General features: G+C 43.9%; 1 protein-coding gene across 1 annotated transcript; it reads left to right on the top strand.

The window, feature by feature from the left end:
* Window positions 1-17: 17 nt before the first annotated feature.
* On the top strand, window positions 18-11,265 carry atp5pd (ATP synthase peripheral stalk subunit d). The gene is made up of 6 exons (XM_078225275.1): window positions 18-104; window positions 1,338-1,468; window positions 8,693-8,789; window positions 10,528-10,599; window positions 10,700-10,762; window positions 11,067-11,265. Exons 2-6 carry the CDS (start codon window positions 1,347-1,349, stop codon window positions 11,196-11,198), a joined length of 486 nt encoding a protein of 161 aa, XP_078081401.1. The 5' UTR covers window positions 18-104; window positions 1,338-1,346; the 3' UTR covers window positions 11,199-11,265.
* Window positions 11,266-12,796: the final 1,531 nt, after the last annotated feature.

Here is a 12,796-nt window from a genome sequence, read left to right as displayed (position 1 = left end):
GCACTTCCGGCCTGCTCCCGGGTCAACGCGACGTATTTCCGTTTTCGCACCGCCATCTTGCTGTCCTTGGTGGATTCAGGAGTCGAGGTGCGGACAAGGAGGGGGTAAGAAAGAGGCACTAATTCGAGCCGGGGGAAGGGGTGGGGGTTCGGTCCCTCCCCGTCGGGGGGGGCGAGCCCCCCCCCAGCCCGGCGGGTGACGCCCTCCCGACCCCATCAACTCGGGGGGCGAGCCCCTCTCCCCTCCCCCGTCAGCCCGGGGGGGCGAACACTCCCCCCCCCCTCCCCCGTCAGCCCGGGGGGCGAACACCCCCCCCCTCCCTCCTCCCCCGTCAGCCCGGGGGGTGTATCGGACAGGGATCGCAATAGTTAGGGGAAGGAAGACTATGGGGAGACAGTTGAAGGACAGTCAGGAGAATGGGGTGGTGCAGTGGTTAACCCTTTTGCCTCACAGCGCCAGGGACCCGGATTCAATTCCAGCCATGGGTGACTGTGTGACATTTGCAAGTTGTCTGTGTTTGTGTGGGTTTCTTCCCACAGTCCAAAGATGTACAGGTTAGATTGATTGGCCATAGTTAATTGCCACTTAGTGTGGGGGTTAGCAGGGTAAATATGTGTGGTTATGGGGATAGGGCCTGAGTGGGATTGTTGTTTGTGTTGGCACGATGGTCTGAATGGCCTCCTCCTACACTGTAGGGATTCTATGAATGAGATTTATGCCATGGTGATTTTGTTTTTGAAATGTATCCACCTAAAAGTATTGGTAGCTATGAAGGGAGCCAATCTGCTGTTTCAAAGAGCTTAAATATATATATAAACTATTTGTAATAACTTGCCAGGGTAGGAGAGTAGAGATAGTGTCTCAATACTAGAGGCATTGGCTGTAATTGGACAATTCATAGAAACATACAGCTCAGAAAGGCCATTCAGCCCAGGTCAGCTCTTTGGCAGTGCTGTTTAATTTATCCCTCTTCATTGTTCTTCCCCTTGGTCGTGTATTTGTTTCCTTTCCAAGCTAGGGTGCTAGAAGAATGAGCTGTGACTTGAGAATGAAACATGTTAAAAATGAATGCATCTGCTGATATGTTGAAATGTTTGAGTTGCATTGCTGTTAATGGTCCTATTCCCAGTATTGCTATCTCTGGTGATGCAATTTGAGAGCTAAGAATCACAGTTTTACAATTGAGAGGCAATGAAATTGGGGAGACAATGCTCAATGCTGTTGAAAGGCTAGTACAGCAATGCTTGTGCCTGGATATGCCATTATGGGGAATCCTTCAATGCTGTGACCTGTTGCTCGGATTTCCCTTGTCTCAGTCTCTCTGATCTGTTTTCCAGACTGCCAAGATGTCAGGCCGGCGGGCTGCCATGAAAGCTGTTGACTGGTTGGCGTTTGGTGAGCGGGTCCCACCCAACCAGAAAACTATGTTTAATGCACTGAAAACCCGAAGTGATGCTCTTTCTAGCAGGTCAGTATTCCCTCAGCAGCCAGTAACAACGTCTCTTCTCTCCTCCCCCCCCCCCCCCCCCAAAACCCACCACCATCTCAGTACTAAGCATACTCAGTACAGGAATGTAAATCTATAGCAGAAAAGTCTGAATTTTTGCCAACAGTGATACTTTTATTTTTCCCTCAAATATTGTTTGTACTCATCAGAGTGGGGAATATCAGTTTTGAGGATGGAGCATTTTCCATTTCAGACACCCAGCATAGGCATCAAACACTCGCAGGGCAGGTTTAACATAGGTTAGATTCGCAGACTATACAACATGAACATAGAATGTTCAGCCCAGCCGGTTTCTACTAGTGTTAATGTTCCACCTGAGCTTCTTCCCCCCCCCCCCCCCCCCCCCCCCCCCCCCATATCTATCTCTTACCAGCACAAACCTCTGTTTTTTTTCTCCCTCTTATACTTACCTAGCTTCCCCTTAACTATATCTGTAATATTTGTCTCAACCACTCTGTCTGGTAGTGAATTCCACATTCTCATTGCTCATTGGGTAGATAAGTTATTTTCTGAATTCCCTACTTGCATAGAGGGAGGCCTTTCAGCCCTCACCATCTCTCCAAATAAGCATTTCGCTTGGTGCCTTCTTCCCGTAATCCTGCACATTCTTCCCTTTTGGATAACTATCTAATTCTAATTGAATACTTCAGTTATACTCTACCTCCATGCCTAAATCCCCTTTTTGGTCCCTAATCGGCCCATGTTCCTTTCACCAGCCTTTTACTCTTTCTATGCTGAGAGAAGATATTGGGATTACCTTTTATGTTAGCTGCTAGTCTCTTTTCATATTCACATAAGAAATATAAGAAACATAAGAACATAAGAAATAGGAGTAGGCCATCTAGCCCCTCGAGCCTGCCCTGCCATTCAACAAGATCATGGCTGATCTGAAGCGAATCAGTTCCACTTACCTGCCTGCTCCCCATATCCCTTAATTCCCTTATCGACAGAAATCTATCTACCCGTCATTTAAACATATTCAACGAGGTAGCCTCCACCACTTCAATGGGCAGAGAATTCCAGAGATTCACTACCCTCAGAGAGAAGAAGTTCCCCCTCAACTCTGTTCTGAACCGGCCCCCACTTATTTTGAGGCTGTGCCCTCTAGTTCTGGTTTCCCTTCTAAGTGGAAAGAATCTCTCCATCTCTACCCTATCCAGCCCCTTCATTATCTTATATGTCTCTATAAGATCACCCCTCAGCCTTCTAAACTCCAACGAGTACAGACCCAATCTGCTCAGTCTCTCCTCATAAGCTACACCCCTCATCTCTGGTATCAGCCTGGTGAACCTTCTCTGCACTCCCTCCAAGGCCAATATATCCTTTTGCAAATAAGGGGACCAAAACTGCACACACTACTCCAGTTGTGGCCTTGTACAGTTGCAGCAAGACCTCCCTGCTTTTATATTCTATCCCCCTCGTGATAAAGGCCAACATTCCATTCGCCTTCTTGATCACCTGCTGCACCTGCAGACTGAGTTTTTGCGATTCGTGCACAAGGACCCCGAGGTCCCTCTGCACAGTAGCATGATGTAATTTTTCTCCATTTAAATAATATTCCAATTTACTATTATTTCTTCCAAAGTGGATAACCTCACATTTGCCAACGTTATACTCCATCTGCCAGATCCTCGCCCACTCGCTCAGCCTATCCAAGTCTCTCTGCAGACTTTCCGCGTCCTCCACACAATTCGCTTTCCCACTCATCTTCGTGTCATCTGCAAACTTTGATACCCTACACTCAGTCACCTCCTCCAGATCATCTATGTAAATGGTAAACAGTTGAGGCCCCAGCATCGATCCCTGTGGCACGCCACTGGTCACAAACTACCAACCAGAAAAGCACTCATTTATTCCAACTCTCTGCTTCCTGTTAGATAGCCAATCCCCAATCCACACCAACACCTTGCCCCCAACTCCGTGTACCCCAATCTTCTGCAGCAACCTTTTGTGAGGCACCTTATCGAATGCCTTCTGGAAATCTAAAAACACCACATCTACCGGTTCTCCTCTGTCAACCGCACTAGTCACATCTTCATAAAAATCCAGTAAATTCGTCAAACACTACTTTCCCTTCATGAATCCATGCTGCGTCTGTTTGATCGAACCATTCTTATCCAGGTGCTCTGCTATTTCCTCTTTAATGATGGACTCCAGCATCTTCCCAACTACGGACATTAAGCTAACCGGCCTGTAGTTACCCGCCTTTTGTCTACTTTTTTAAACAGCGGCACTACCCCAGATTCCAGCGATTTTGATAAATAACTATTAACACATCTATTACCTCAGCCATTTATTTCAGTACCCTGGGATGCATTCCATCCGGGCCCGGGGACTTGTCTACCTTCAGTCCCATTAGTCTACAAAGCACTACCTCTTTAGTAACAGTAATTGTATTAAGGACCTCACCTCCCACCAACTCTCGATCTCTAATATTTGGTAAACTATTTGTGTCTTCCACCGTGAAGACCGACACAAAGAACTTATTTAAAGTCTCAGCCATTTCCTCGTTTGCCACTATTAAATCCCCCCTCTCGTCCTCCAAGGGTCCAACATTCACTCTAGCCACTCTATTCCTTTTTATATATTTGTAAAAACTTTTACTATCATTTTTTATATTTTGAGCTAGTTTAGTTTCATAATCTATCTTTCCTTTCTTAATCGCTTTCTTAGTCGTTCTTTGTTGTTTTTTAAAGCTTTCCCAATCCACTAATTCTCCACTATTTTTGGCCACTCTGTACGCACCTGTTTTTATTTTAATACTCTCCTTTATTTCCTTCATTATCCACGTCTGTCATCCCTTTTCTTACAATCCTTCTTTATCACCGGAATATATTTTTGCTGAGTACTTAAAAAAAATCTCCTTAAAAATCCTCCACTGTTCCTCAGCTGTCCTACCTACCAGTCTGCTCGCCCAGTCTACATTAGCCAATTCCGCCCTCATCTTATCGTACTTCCCTCTGTTCAAGCAGAGGACACTGGTTTGGGACCCTACTTTCTCACCCTCCATCTGTATCAGAAATTCAACCATATTATGATCACTCAACCCTAGAAGATCCTTAATTCTACCTGTCTCATTACACAGTACCAGATCTAAGATAACTCGCTCTCTCGTAGGTTCTGTAACATACTGTTCAATGAAACTACCCCGACAGCATTCTAAGAACTCTTCCTCAAGCCCTCCACGTCCAATTTGAGTCGACCAATCAATATGCAGGTTAAAATCCACCATGATTATTGCCGTTCCGTTTTTGCACGCATCCATTATTTGCTTGTTTATAGCCCTCCCCACCTCTAAGTTATTAATTGGAGGCCTATAGACCACGCCTACCAGTGTCTTTTTCCCCCTACTATTCCTTATCTCCACCCACAACGATTCCACGTTTTGCTCCTTCGAGCCTATGTCGTCTCTCACTACCGTCCTGATATTATCCTTTATTAACAGAGCTACCCCACCTCCTTTTTCTACCAGTCTATCCTTCCTAAATGTCTGATACCACTGGATATTCAGTTCCCAGTCCCGGTCACCCTGCAACCACGTTTCTGTGATGGCCACTAGATCATACTCATTTGTATGGATTTGTGCCATCAACTCATTTACTTTGTTTGGAATGCTTTGTGCATTCAGACAAAGTGTCTTTATGCCAGCCTTTATCTGGACCCGGTTTGTTGAAACGCTACTAACATCTCCCGAGCCCTCTACTCCATTGCTTCCCTTTTTTTCCTTTTCTCCTCCTCTCTGAACCGTCTATATTTAGTCTAGTTCTCAGTTGTATTTTCTACCTGACATCTGTCATAAGCACACTACCTTAATTTATGTTGCTCTTTTAACCAGGGAGTTCTGGATTTGTTTACCTACCTTTCCCTTTGAAGGTCACCCATTGTTCAGCTACCATTTTTCCTGCCAACCTTTGACTCCAATTTATTTGGCCTAGATCAGATTTTCCCCTGTTGAAGTTGGCATTCCATGAGATAATTCTTACTCTGGATTGTTATTTGTCCTTTCCCATAGTCAGCCCATACCTAATGAAATAATGATCATTGTCCTCTGAAAGTTCTCCTCCCGACACTTGATCCTGTTGGCCAACCACATTGCCAAGACCCATGTCAAGCAGCGCCTCCTTTCTCGGACTGGAAACTTACTGCCTTAGAAAATGTTCCTGAACATATTGTGGGGATACTTGTCCTTTTCTACCCTTTACTAGCATCCCATTCTGTACTTGGATGATTAAAGGCATCCGTTATGACTATAATTTCATTGCAAATTTGTTCCTCTAAATCAGGGACTCTCAGATTTCAGTGATTAGAAATCGACCTTTTCGGCAGTCGTTCGAGTGCAATCTGAGTGCGGTCTTCCCAGCCTTCCCCTCAGGGACATTCAAACTTGTTGCACAATATAGGCCTTGTATTGCCTGTCTATGGATACTGTTATCACTGATTTCTTATGAGTTAATCACATGTGACTCTCTGAACAGATTACAATCGTTTATTCAAGCACATGCAGGGAAGGCAGTACTTCAGAGAAAGGCCTCTGGAGCAGACTTTGGTGTTTACAGAAAACTGCACATATATCATGCTTTGCACGTACACTGACATTGTTTAAATATCAATCTAACAATACATATAGGTTTTACCAAAACAGGCACATCTTGTACTAGTCTCGTATTTATCCTTGTACTCACTGCAGAGGCTTCCAACTTATCTTGGTATGACTGCCGCCCCTATTTCCACCTGGTCCTTGCTGTCTGACTCCAAAACTTTGTTATCGTTAAAATTAATGCAGTCTTTGTGAGCTGCTAAGTGCAATTGGAAATTCTGCTGACATTAAATTGTACAAAGGTCAACTGCTGCTAGAACGTGTTCAATGCTCTCCTTTGTGTCAAAGAGGAAAGTTGGATCTCTGTAGCAATGTTACCCTGTACTTTGATTTCTGTTCGGGCTGTTCCCCCTCCTTTTGGGGAGCTGCCCCTTTTACTTTGTCCTGACTTAATCTGAGTTTGTTTATTTGGTTTGACCTAAAAAGAGGGCAACCATTTTCTATTTTCTTATTAATTAGTAGTTCTGAAACCTCACTCAATCTCAACCTTTATCATTTATTTCCCCCATTAATACAAGGGAGAAAAATGCATCAAGAACACTCTTGCACAGCTATGCAAAGGTTTCCTCCCCTAATGCATGTTAATAGTAAAGCAAGTGGGTTTTTACAACAATTTGGAACTTTTCGTGCTCAATGATTCCAGAATTTTAAACTAGTTTAATTCATTGAATTTAAATTCTTCAGCTGCAGGATGGAATTTAAACTTTTGTCCTTCAGCATCCAGATCATTAATCCAGGTCTCCGGATTACAAATCCTATGGTAGTCATGATGTGGAGATGCCGGCGTTGGACTGGGGTAAACACAGTAAGAAGTTTAACAACACCAGGTTAAAGTCCAACAGGTTTATTTGGTAGCAAAAGCCACCTTTTGCTTTTGCTACCAAATAAACCTGTTGGACTTTAACCTGGTGTTGTTAAACTTCTTACTGTGTTTACAAATCCTATGACATAGCATATGTTTTAGAGCAGCACAGTGGCACAATGGTTACCACTCCTGCCTCACAGCATCAAAGACCCGGGTTCGATTCTCGGCTTGGGTTACTGTGCGGAGTTTGCACGTTCTCCCTGTGTCTGCGTGGGTTTCCTCCGGGGGCTCCGGTTTCCTCCCACAGTCTAAAAGACGTGCTGGTTAGGTGCATTGGCCATGCTAACTTCTCCCTCAGTGTACCCAAACAGGCGCTGGAGTATGGCAACTAGGAGATTTTCACAGTAACTTCATTGCAGTGTTAATGTAAGCCTACTTGTGACACTAATAAATAAACTTAACCGATAGGTAAACTTAAAACTTTAACTTTTAAGGTTCTGCTTGCTGCTTTTCTACCTAGCTCTCTCAATTCTGACAGTGGGACCATGTTCCTCTTGCTGCCTATGTCATTTGTATGGATGTGGACCATCACTGCAGGCTGTTCAACCTCCCCCCTCAGGATGCTCGTCAGCTGTTCAGTGACTTCCTTGACCTTGGCATCATGGAGGCAATGCAACATCCTGAATTCATGTCTATGGCTGCAAAAATGAGTATCTATTCCTCTGACTGTCGGATCACCTATCACTGTTGCTCTTCCAGTCTTCCCCTGTATCGCTGTACAGCTGAACTGCCTGTTGTGTCATGGATTTGACTCTGGCTGCATTCTGCAGATGAAGCATCGCTGTCATTAGTATTCAGAACCAAATACTGGTTTGAGAGTGGGATGCACTCAGTGGACTCCACTACCTGCCTGTTCCCCTTTGACAGCCTGGTGGGCACCCATTCCCCTTCTCCCTGCACAAAGTCTTAAGTTGTGGGGCGACCACATCTATAAAAGTACAATCCATAAAGCTCTGAACCTCACGGATGTACCTCAGTGATGCCAGTTTCTGATCAAATTCTGGGATCTGGAGTTCAAGCTGCTGCAACTGATGAGACCCCTGCATTATAACAGGAAATGCTGGAAAAATTCAGCCGGTCTGGCAGCATCTGTGTGGAAAGAGAAACCGAGTTAATGTTTCAAGTTCTTATGATACTCCCCACATAAATGGGAGACCTCCTGGAGATCCCACAAAGCAGAGGATATGTATCTTAGGCTCAGAACTGCTATTTCTCTATTAATTTACCATGCTACCGATCAATCTTACTAATACTGATACAGATGATCTCATATTTTGCTAGAAACACTGACTAAAGCTCTCTCTACACTGCTCATCGTCCATTCCAAGGGTAGGTACAGCCCAGGTTAGATGCATAGTAAAATTCCTTCAATTGTTCCATCAAACACCTGCAGGGTAGGTAATTGATGAGACAATGCAAAGGCACTGTGCAGTTTTTCAAACACCTGTATCTGAGCTAAATGCTGACAGTGTGTCTGAATGGAAAGCGCACCATTTTAAGTTCAAATATCACCAATACGTGAACATACTGAAATAGTACGTTCAGCATCAGCGAAACAGAGCTAACATTTCAGGTTGGTAATCACTCGAGCACAAAATTCACAAAAGAAAGCAATAAATTTTCTCCTGTTGGACATACCTTCATCTCATCTTTAAAAAGGCATTTGTGTGGGGAGACTCTGGTCAATGAATTCAGCCTGCTGACTGTTTCTGTTTCCCCACAGGTTGACGTCGCTTCCTGAGAAACCTTCAACCATTGACTGGAGCTATTACCGGAAAGTGATTATGAAACCTGGTATGGTGGACGAGTTTGAGAAGAAGGTGACGGAACTATTTCACATGTTTGTGGGTGGGGGCTCCAAACAGGCAAGGAATACCCACAGAATCATTTTCTCCAAGTCACTCACCATTCTGACTTGGAAATATATCGGCCATTCCTTCACTGTTGCTGAATCAAAATCCTGGATTTCCATCCCTCACAGCACTGTTGGTGTACCGACACCTCAGACTACAGCAATTCAAGAAAGCAGCTCACCATCACCTTCTCAAGGGCAACTAGGGATGGGCAATAAATGCTAGCCGAGCAAGTGATGCCCACATCCCGTAAATGAATTTAAAAAAAAGAGTGGTCGCATTATACTGAAATATAAAAGAGAATTGGAAGTTAAAAGGTGATTGAGATTGGGCTGGATGTGATATTTTGAGGGGTTGTGGGGAAGTGTTTGGGACCTTACTAGGTAGTTCATGTGGAGAAAAGCACCAGCCCAAAAGCCTGTTTCTGTGCAGCAATGTTGTTGGCTCTGGTTGAGTTTTGTATCTTCATCCTTGTAGGAAAGTAAAAATTAGATTAGTAACTGAATGGTGAGAAATCAGCCCTTTGGATAGATTCTCTCAACACTCAGTGATTACCAAGCTGCAAAGAGTCAGTTTTGCTTTTATTGGAGGTGTACATTTGCACATGTTCAGTTTTGTGGGTGCCAGGGACTTGTGCCTGAGCCTGCACTGACTGTTGCCTATTGGATCACAGTAGCATCACAGTCTAGGTGCTGCTGATGTTCCGAAACACTTGCAGGCCAGCCAGAGTTATTGGACAGTTACCAGGAATGGGAGTCTCAGCTGGATTTTCTCTGCCTAGCCTGGGGAGCTCAGGCAGTCCATTACTGGTGGAACTAGAACGTTCTGTTCTGGTGGGAATTGAGACTGCTGTTTACATAGTTTTGATTCGATGTGGCTTTGACAGTTTCCAAGATATTTGCTGCAGATAACCTACCGTAATCTATTAATATGTTACAAACATACCAAAATGACATGTAGGTAAAGACCAGTTGGTTCATCAAGATTACCCCACACTCATACCTAGAATAGTTTTGCTACACCCCTACCCTGCCGCCTATCCCCAACTCGAGCAATCACATAATCTGGAAGAGACAAAAGAAAAACCAAGGCCTGAAAAATGGTCAAGAAAATTTCTCTGGTTCCCTCAACATTCAAAACTCAAACAGATCACACTGACTCTATAATCCACTCACCTACATGTTGTGATCTCTGCCCAGTCAGGAACTCACTCAACTCCTTGGAGGCTTGGAAAGTATCAGTACCCACTACAGTATCCCATTCAATAGTCCACTGCTGTAACTAGATGTGTTTATGGAGAGGGGATTAAATAAACATGAGGGAGAAAATAATAGAAGGGTAGGTTGCTAGGGTTAGATGAAGGAGGATGAGAGGAGGTTTGTGTGAAATATAAGCAGCAGCATAGACACGTTGGGCCGAGTGGCCTGAGTATTCTTATTCCTACTTTTGTGTGGGTTAAATACACGTGCACTGACTTTAACTGGATTGAGAATTTCAGTACAGCTCAAGAGGTGGCATAGGGTGAAGGGACATTGGCTCTTTATCCCCAAAGCTCTTCTGGATAGTCTTAAGCATAGACCAGTGTCAGATTTCTTGGTGCAGCAATGAGTAATTGTACTCCAGGTCCTCTGATAGGATGGTGAGTGCATGACATTTTCATTTTATAATTTTGCTCTCTTTCTCCCTCTTCCCCTCCCGCAAATAGTATGGAGCTTTGAAGATTCCAGAACCCATTGACACACAGAAAGATAAGATCAATACCCAGGAACAAGAAGCTGTGAGTAACAATTCCATTTTCTTGTATTTGACACAGGACTTTCATGTTGTACAGTCAAATCTTTTAATACATTGTGTCTACATTCAATTTTATTCAACAGGACAAGAGTGCACAGTCCTACGCCCAAGCTTCTAAGGAACGGATTTCCAAATATGAGAAGGAGGTAATGCAACTGCATTTGTACCTGTGGGTGCTGATCCTAGCTGGTCCATCCGTCCCCTCGTAACCATCAGAACCAAGCCCACTTCCCCCATTCAGTCCCCACTTGATGTATATACTTCTGGGACCTGCTCAGAGCCCAGTACGAGTGAGCATAAGGAGGAGGCTGTGTATTTGATGGGGATTCCAAGGAACTCTTATGAGTTGGGTGGGGACATTGGGTATGAATTCCTAGAGAGCAGATCTGTACCATCTGGTTACCAGTGTGCTGTAACATGCACATTAACTTCTCATTTCCTGTTTTCCAGCTGGCCAAATTCAACAGCATGGTTCCATTTGACCAGATGACCGTTGAGGATCTGAATGATGCGTTCCCTGAAACCAAACTGGACAAGGAGAAGTATCCCTTCTGGCCGCACAAGCCCATCAGTGAACTGTAACTGCTGCTCCAAACTGTGCTCTCTACAAATGTAACTATCTCTTGTAAAATAAAACAAAGCTTGGTGAGTGCTCTCTCTGTGATCTCACTTTCGTGGTGTGTTACCAGGAGCTGTGCAACCAGCAACTTCACTCAATCTAAATGAAGCAAACTGTTGCACACTGGGAGGTGTGTCTCCTTCACCTCTTCTGATCTTCTCTTGAAAGTGTTGACTCACACTTAGAGGACTGATCCACAAGGTGGTATGTTCCCCAGTATCTCGTGCAGGTAATTATTCTGAGAGTCCAGAGGATGTCAGCAAGCTGTTTGGTAATGAGGGCATCACAGCTGATCACCTGATACTGAATATCCTGAACTCAATAGAAGCAGGCATCCTGGCTGACTTATTCCCCTTCTGCCTGTTACCAATTGACATTGGTTTCCTCATCCAGTTTCAGTTAAAATAATGTTCCGGCTTCACGTTTACTATCTTGCATGCACTCTAAGAGCCCCTTTGTCAATCTAAAGAGTTCTGAGTTTTGCTACTTGTGTCCTAACATGGGATCAATCAACATCACTTAAAAATAAAAGCAGATTAAATAGCTATTTAATTTCTGTTGTAGGAGCATGTGTCCAAATTGACTGCCACATTTCCTACGCTACAACAGTGTTGACACTTAATTGACTGTAAACTGCTTTCGGACATCCTGAAGTCATGAAAGGCGTTATATAAATAGAATTCTTCCTCTGCTTGTGGAAAAAAGCCCAATTGCTGGAGAGGGTAAAGGCAGTGCATTACTCACCATTACACACCAATGTCGCTGTTGATTGTCAGTCTGCACCCTGGCGTTGACTGCTGCAATGTGTCTGTGTTGTAATCTGGGATTGAATTTGACTCTGGATTGATACTTGTTGTAGTAAAGGAGCAGTTCAGTGCAGTCACAGATATAAATCTTCAGCTCCAATTGCCAAACCAGTAAATGTCTGGAAAATATTTGCTTGCAGTTGGCTTTGCATGAATTTTTAAAAGGTTTTTCCCCTATTATAACTGATCTAGTTGGATTAAGCTCTTTCCCCTTTGCCTGAAGCATTATTCTGACTAGAATGAAGGGTAAATGATGCTCCAAGTCAAAATATTCGGCAGCTTCCTTGCAGCAAAATTGTGGGTAGTGTTAGCTTCAACTTTACCAAACCAGCTTGTGCGAGTAAGAAACTTGGAAAGGCAAAGCATAAATTTTCCCCCTCAGGAAAAGAACAAATTGTAGTGCCCTAGAATATAGGTTAGTGACCAGTGAATGAGTTCAAATCCAAACAGCAGTGAGAGATTTGGAATTCAGGTTGAAATATCTGGAATTACAAAGCTAGTGTCAATAAACGTGATTGTGGCTGTTTGGTTTGTCTTAAACCTGACTGGTCCATCAATGTGCTTTAGAGAAGGCAATCTGCAATTCTTATGTGACTTCAGTGTCCTCACCAACGTGATTGATTCTTAACTGACCTCTAACATGGCATAGAAAACCAACTAGTTGTTTAAACACTATGCCACCTCAGGGCAACTGGGGATCAGTAATAAATGCTAATGCCAAAGATGCCCACATCCCAAGAAAGAGAATTTTTAAT

Source organism: Mustelus asterias, chromosome 12, assembly GCF_964213995.1.
Source record: "Mustelus asterias chromosome 12, sMusAst1.hap1.1, whole genome shotgun sequence".
Taxonomy (NCBI): Eukaryota; Metazoa; Chordata; class Chondrichthyes; order Carcharhiniformes; family Triakidae; genus Mustelus; species Mustelus asterias.
This window is presented reverse-complemented; position numbering and strand designations above follow the sequence as displayed.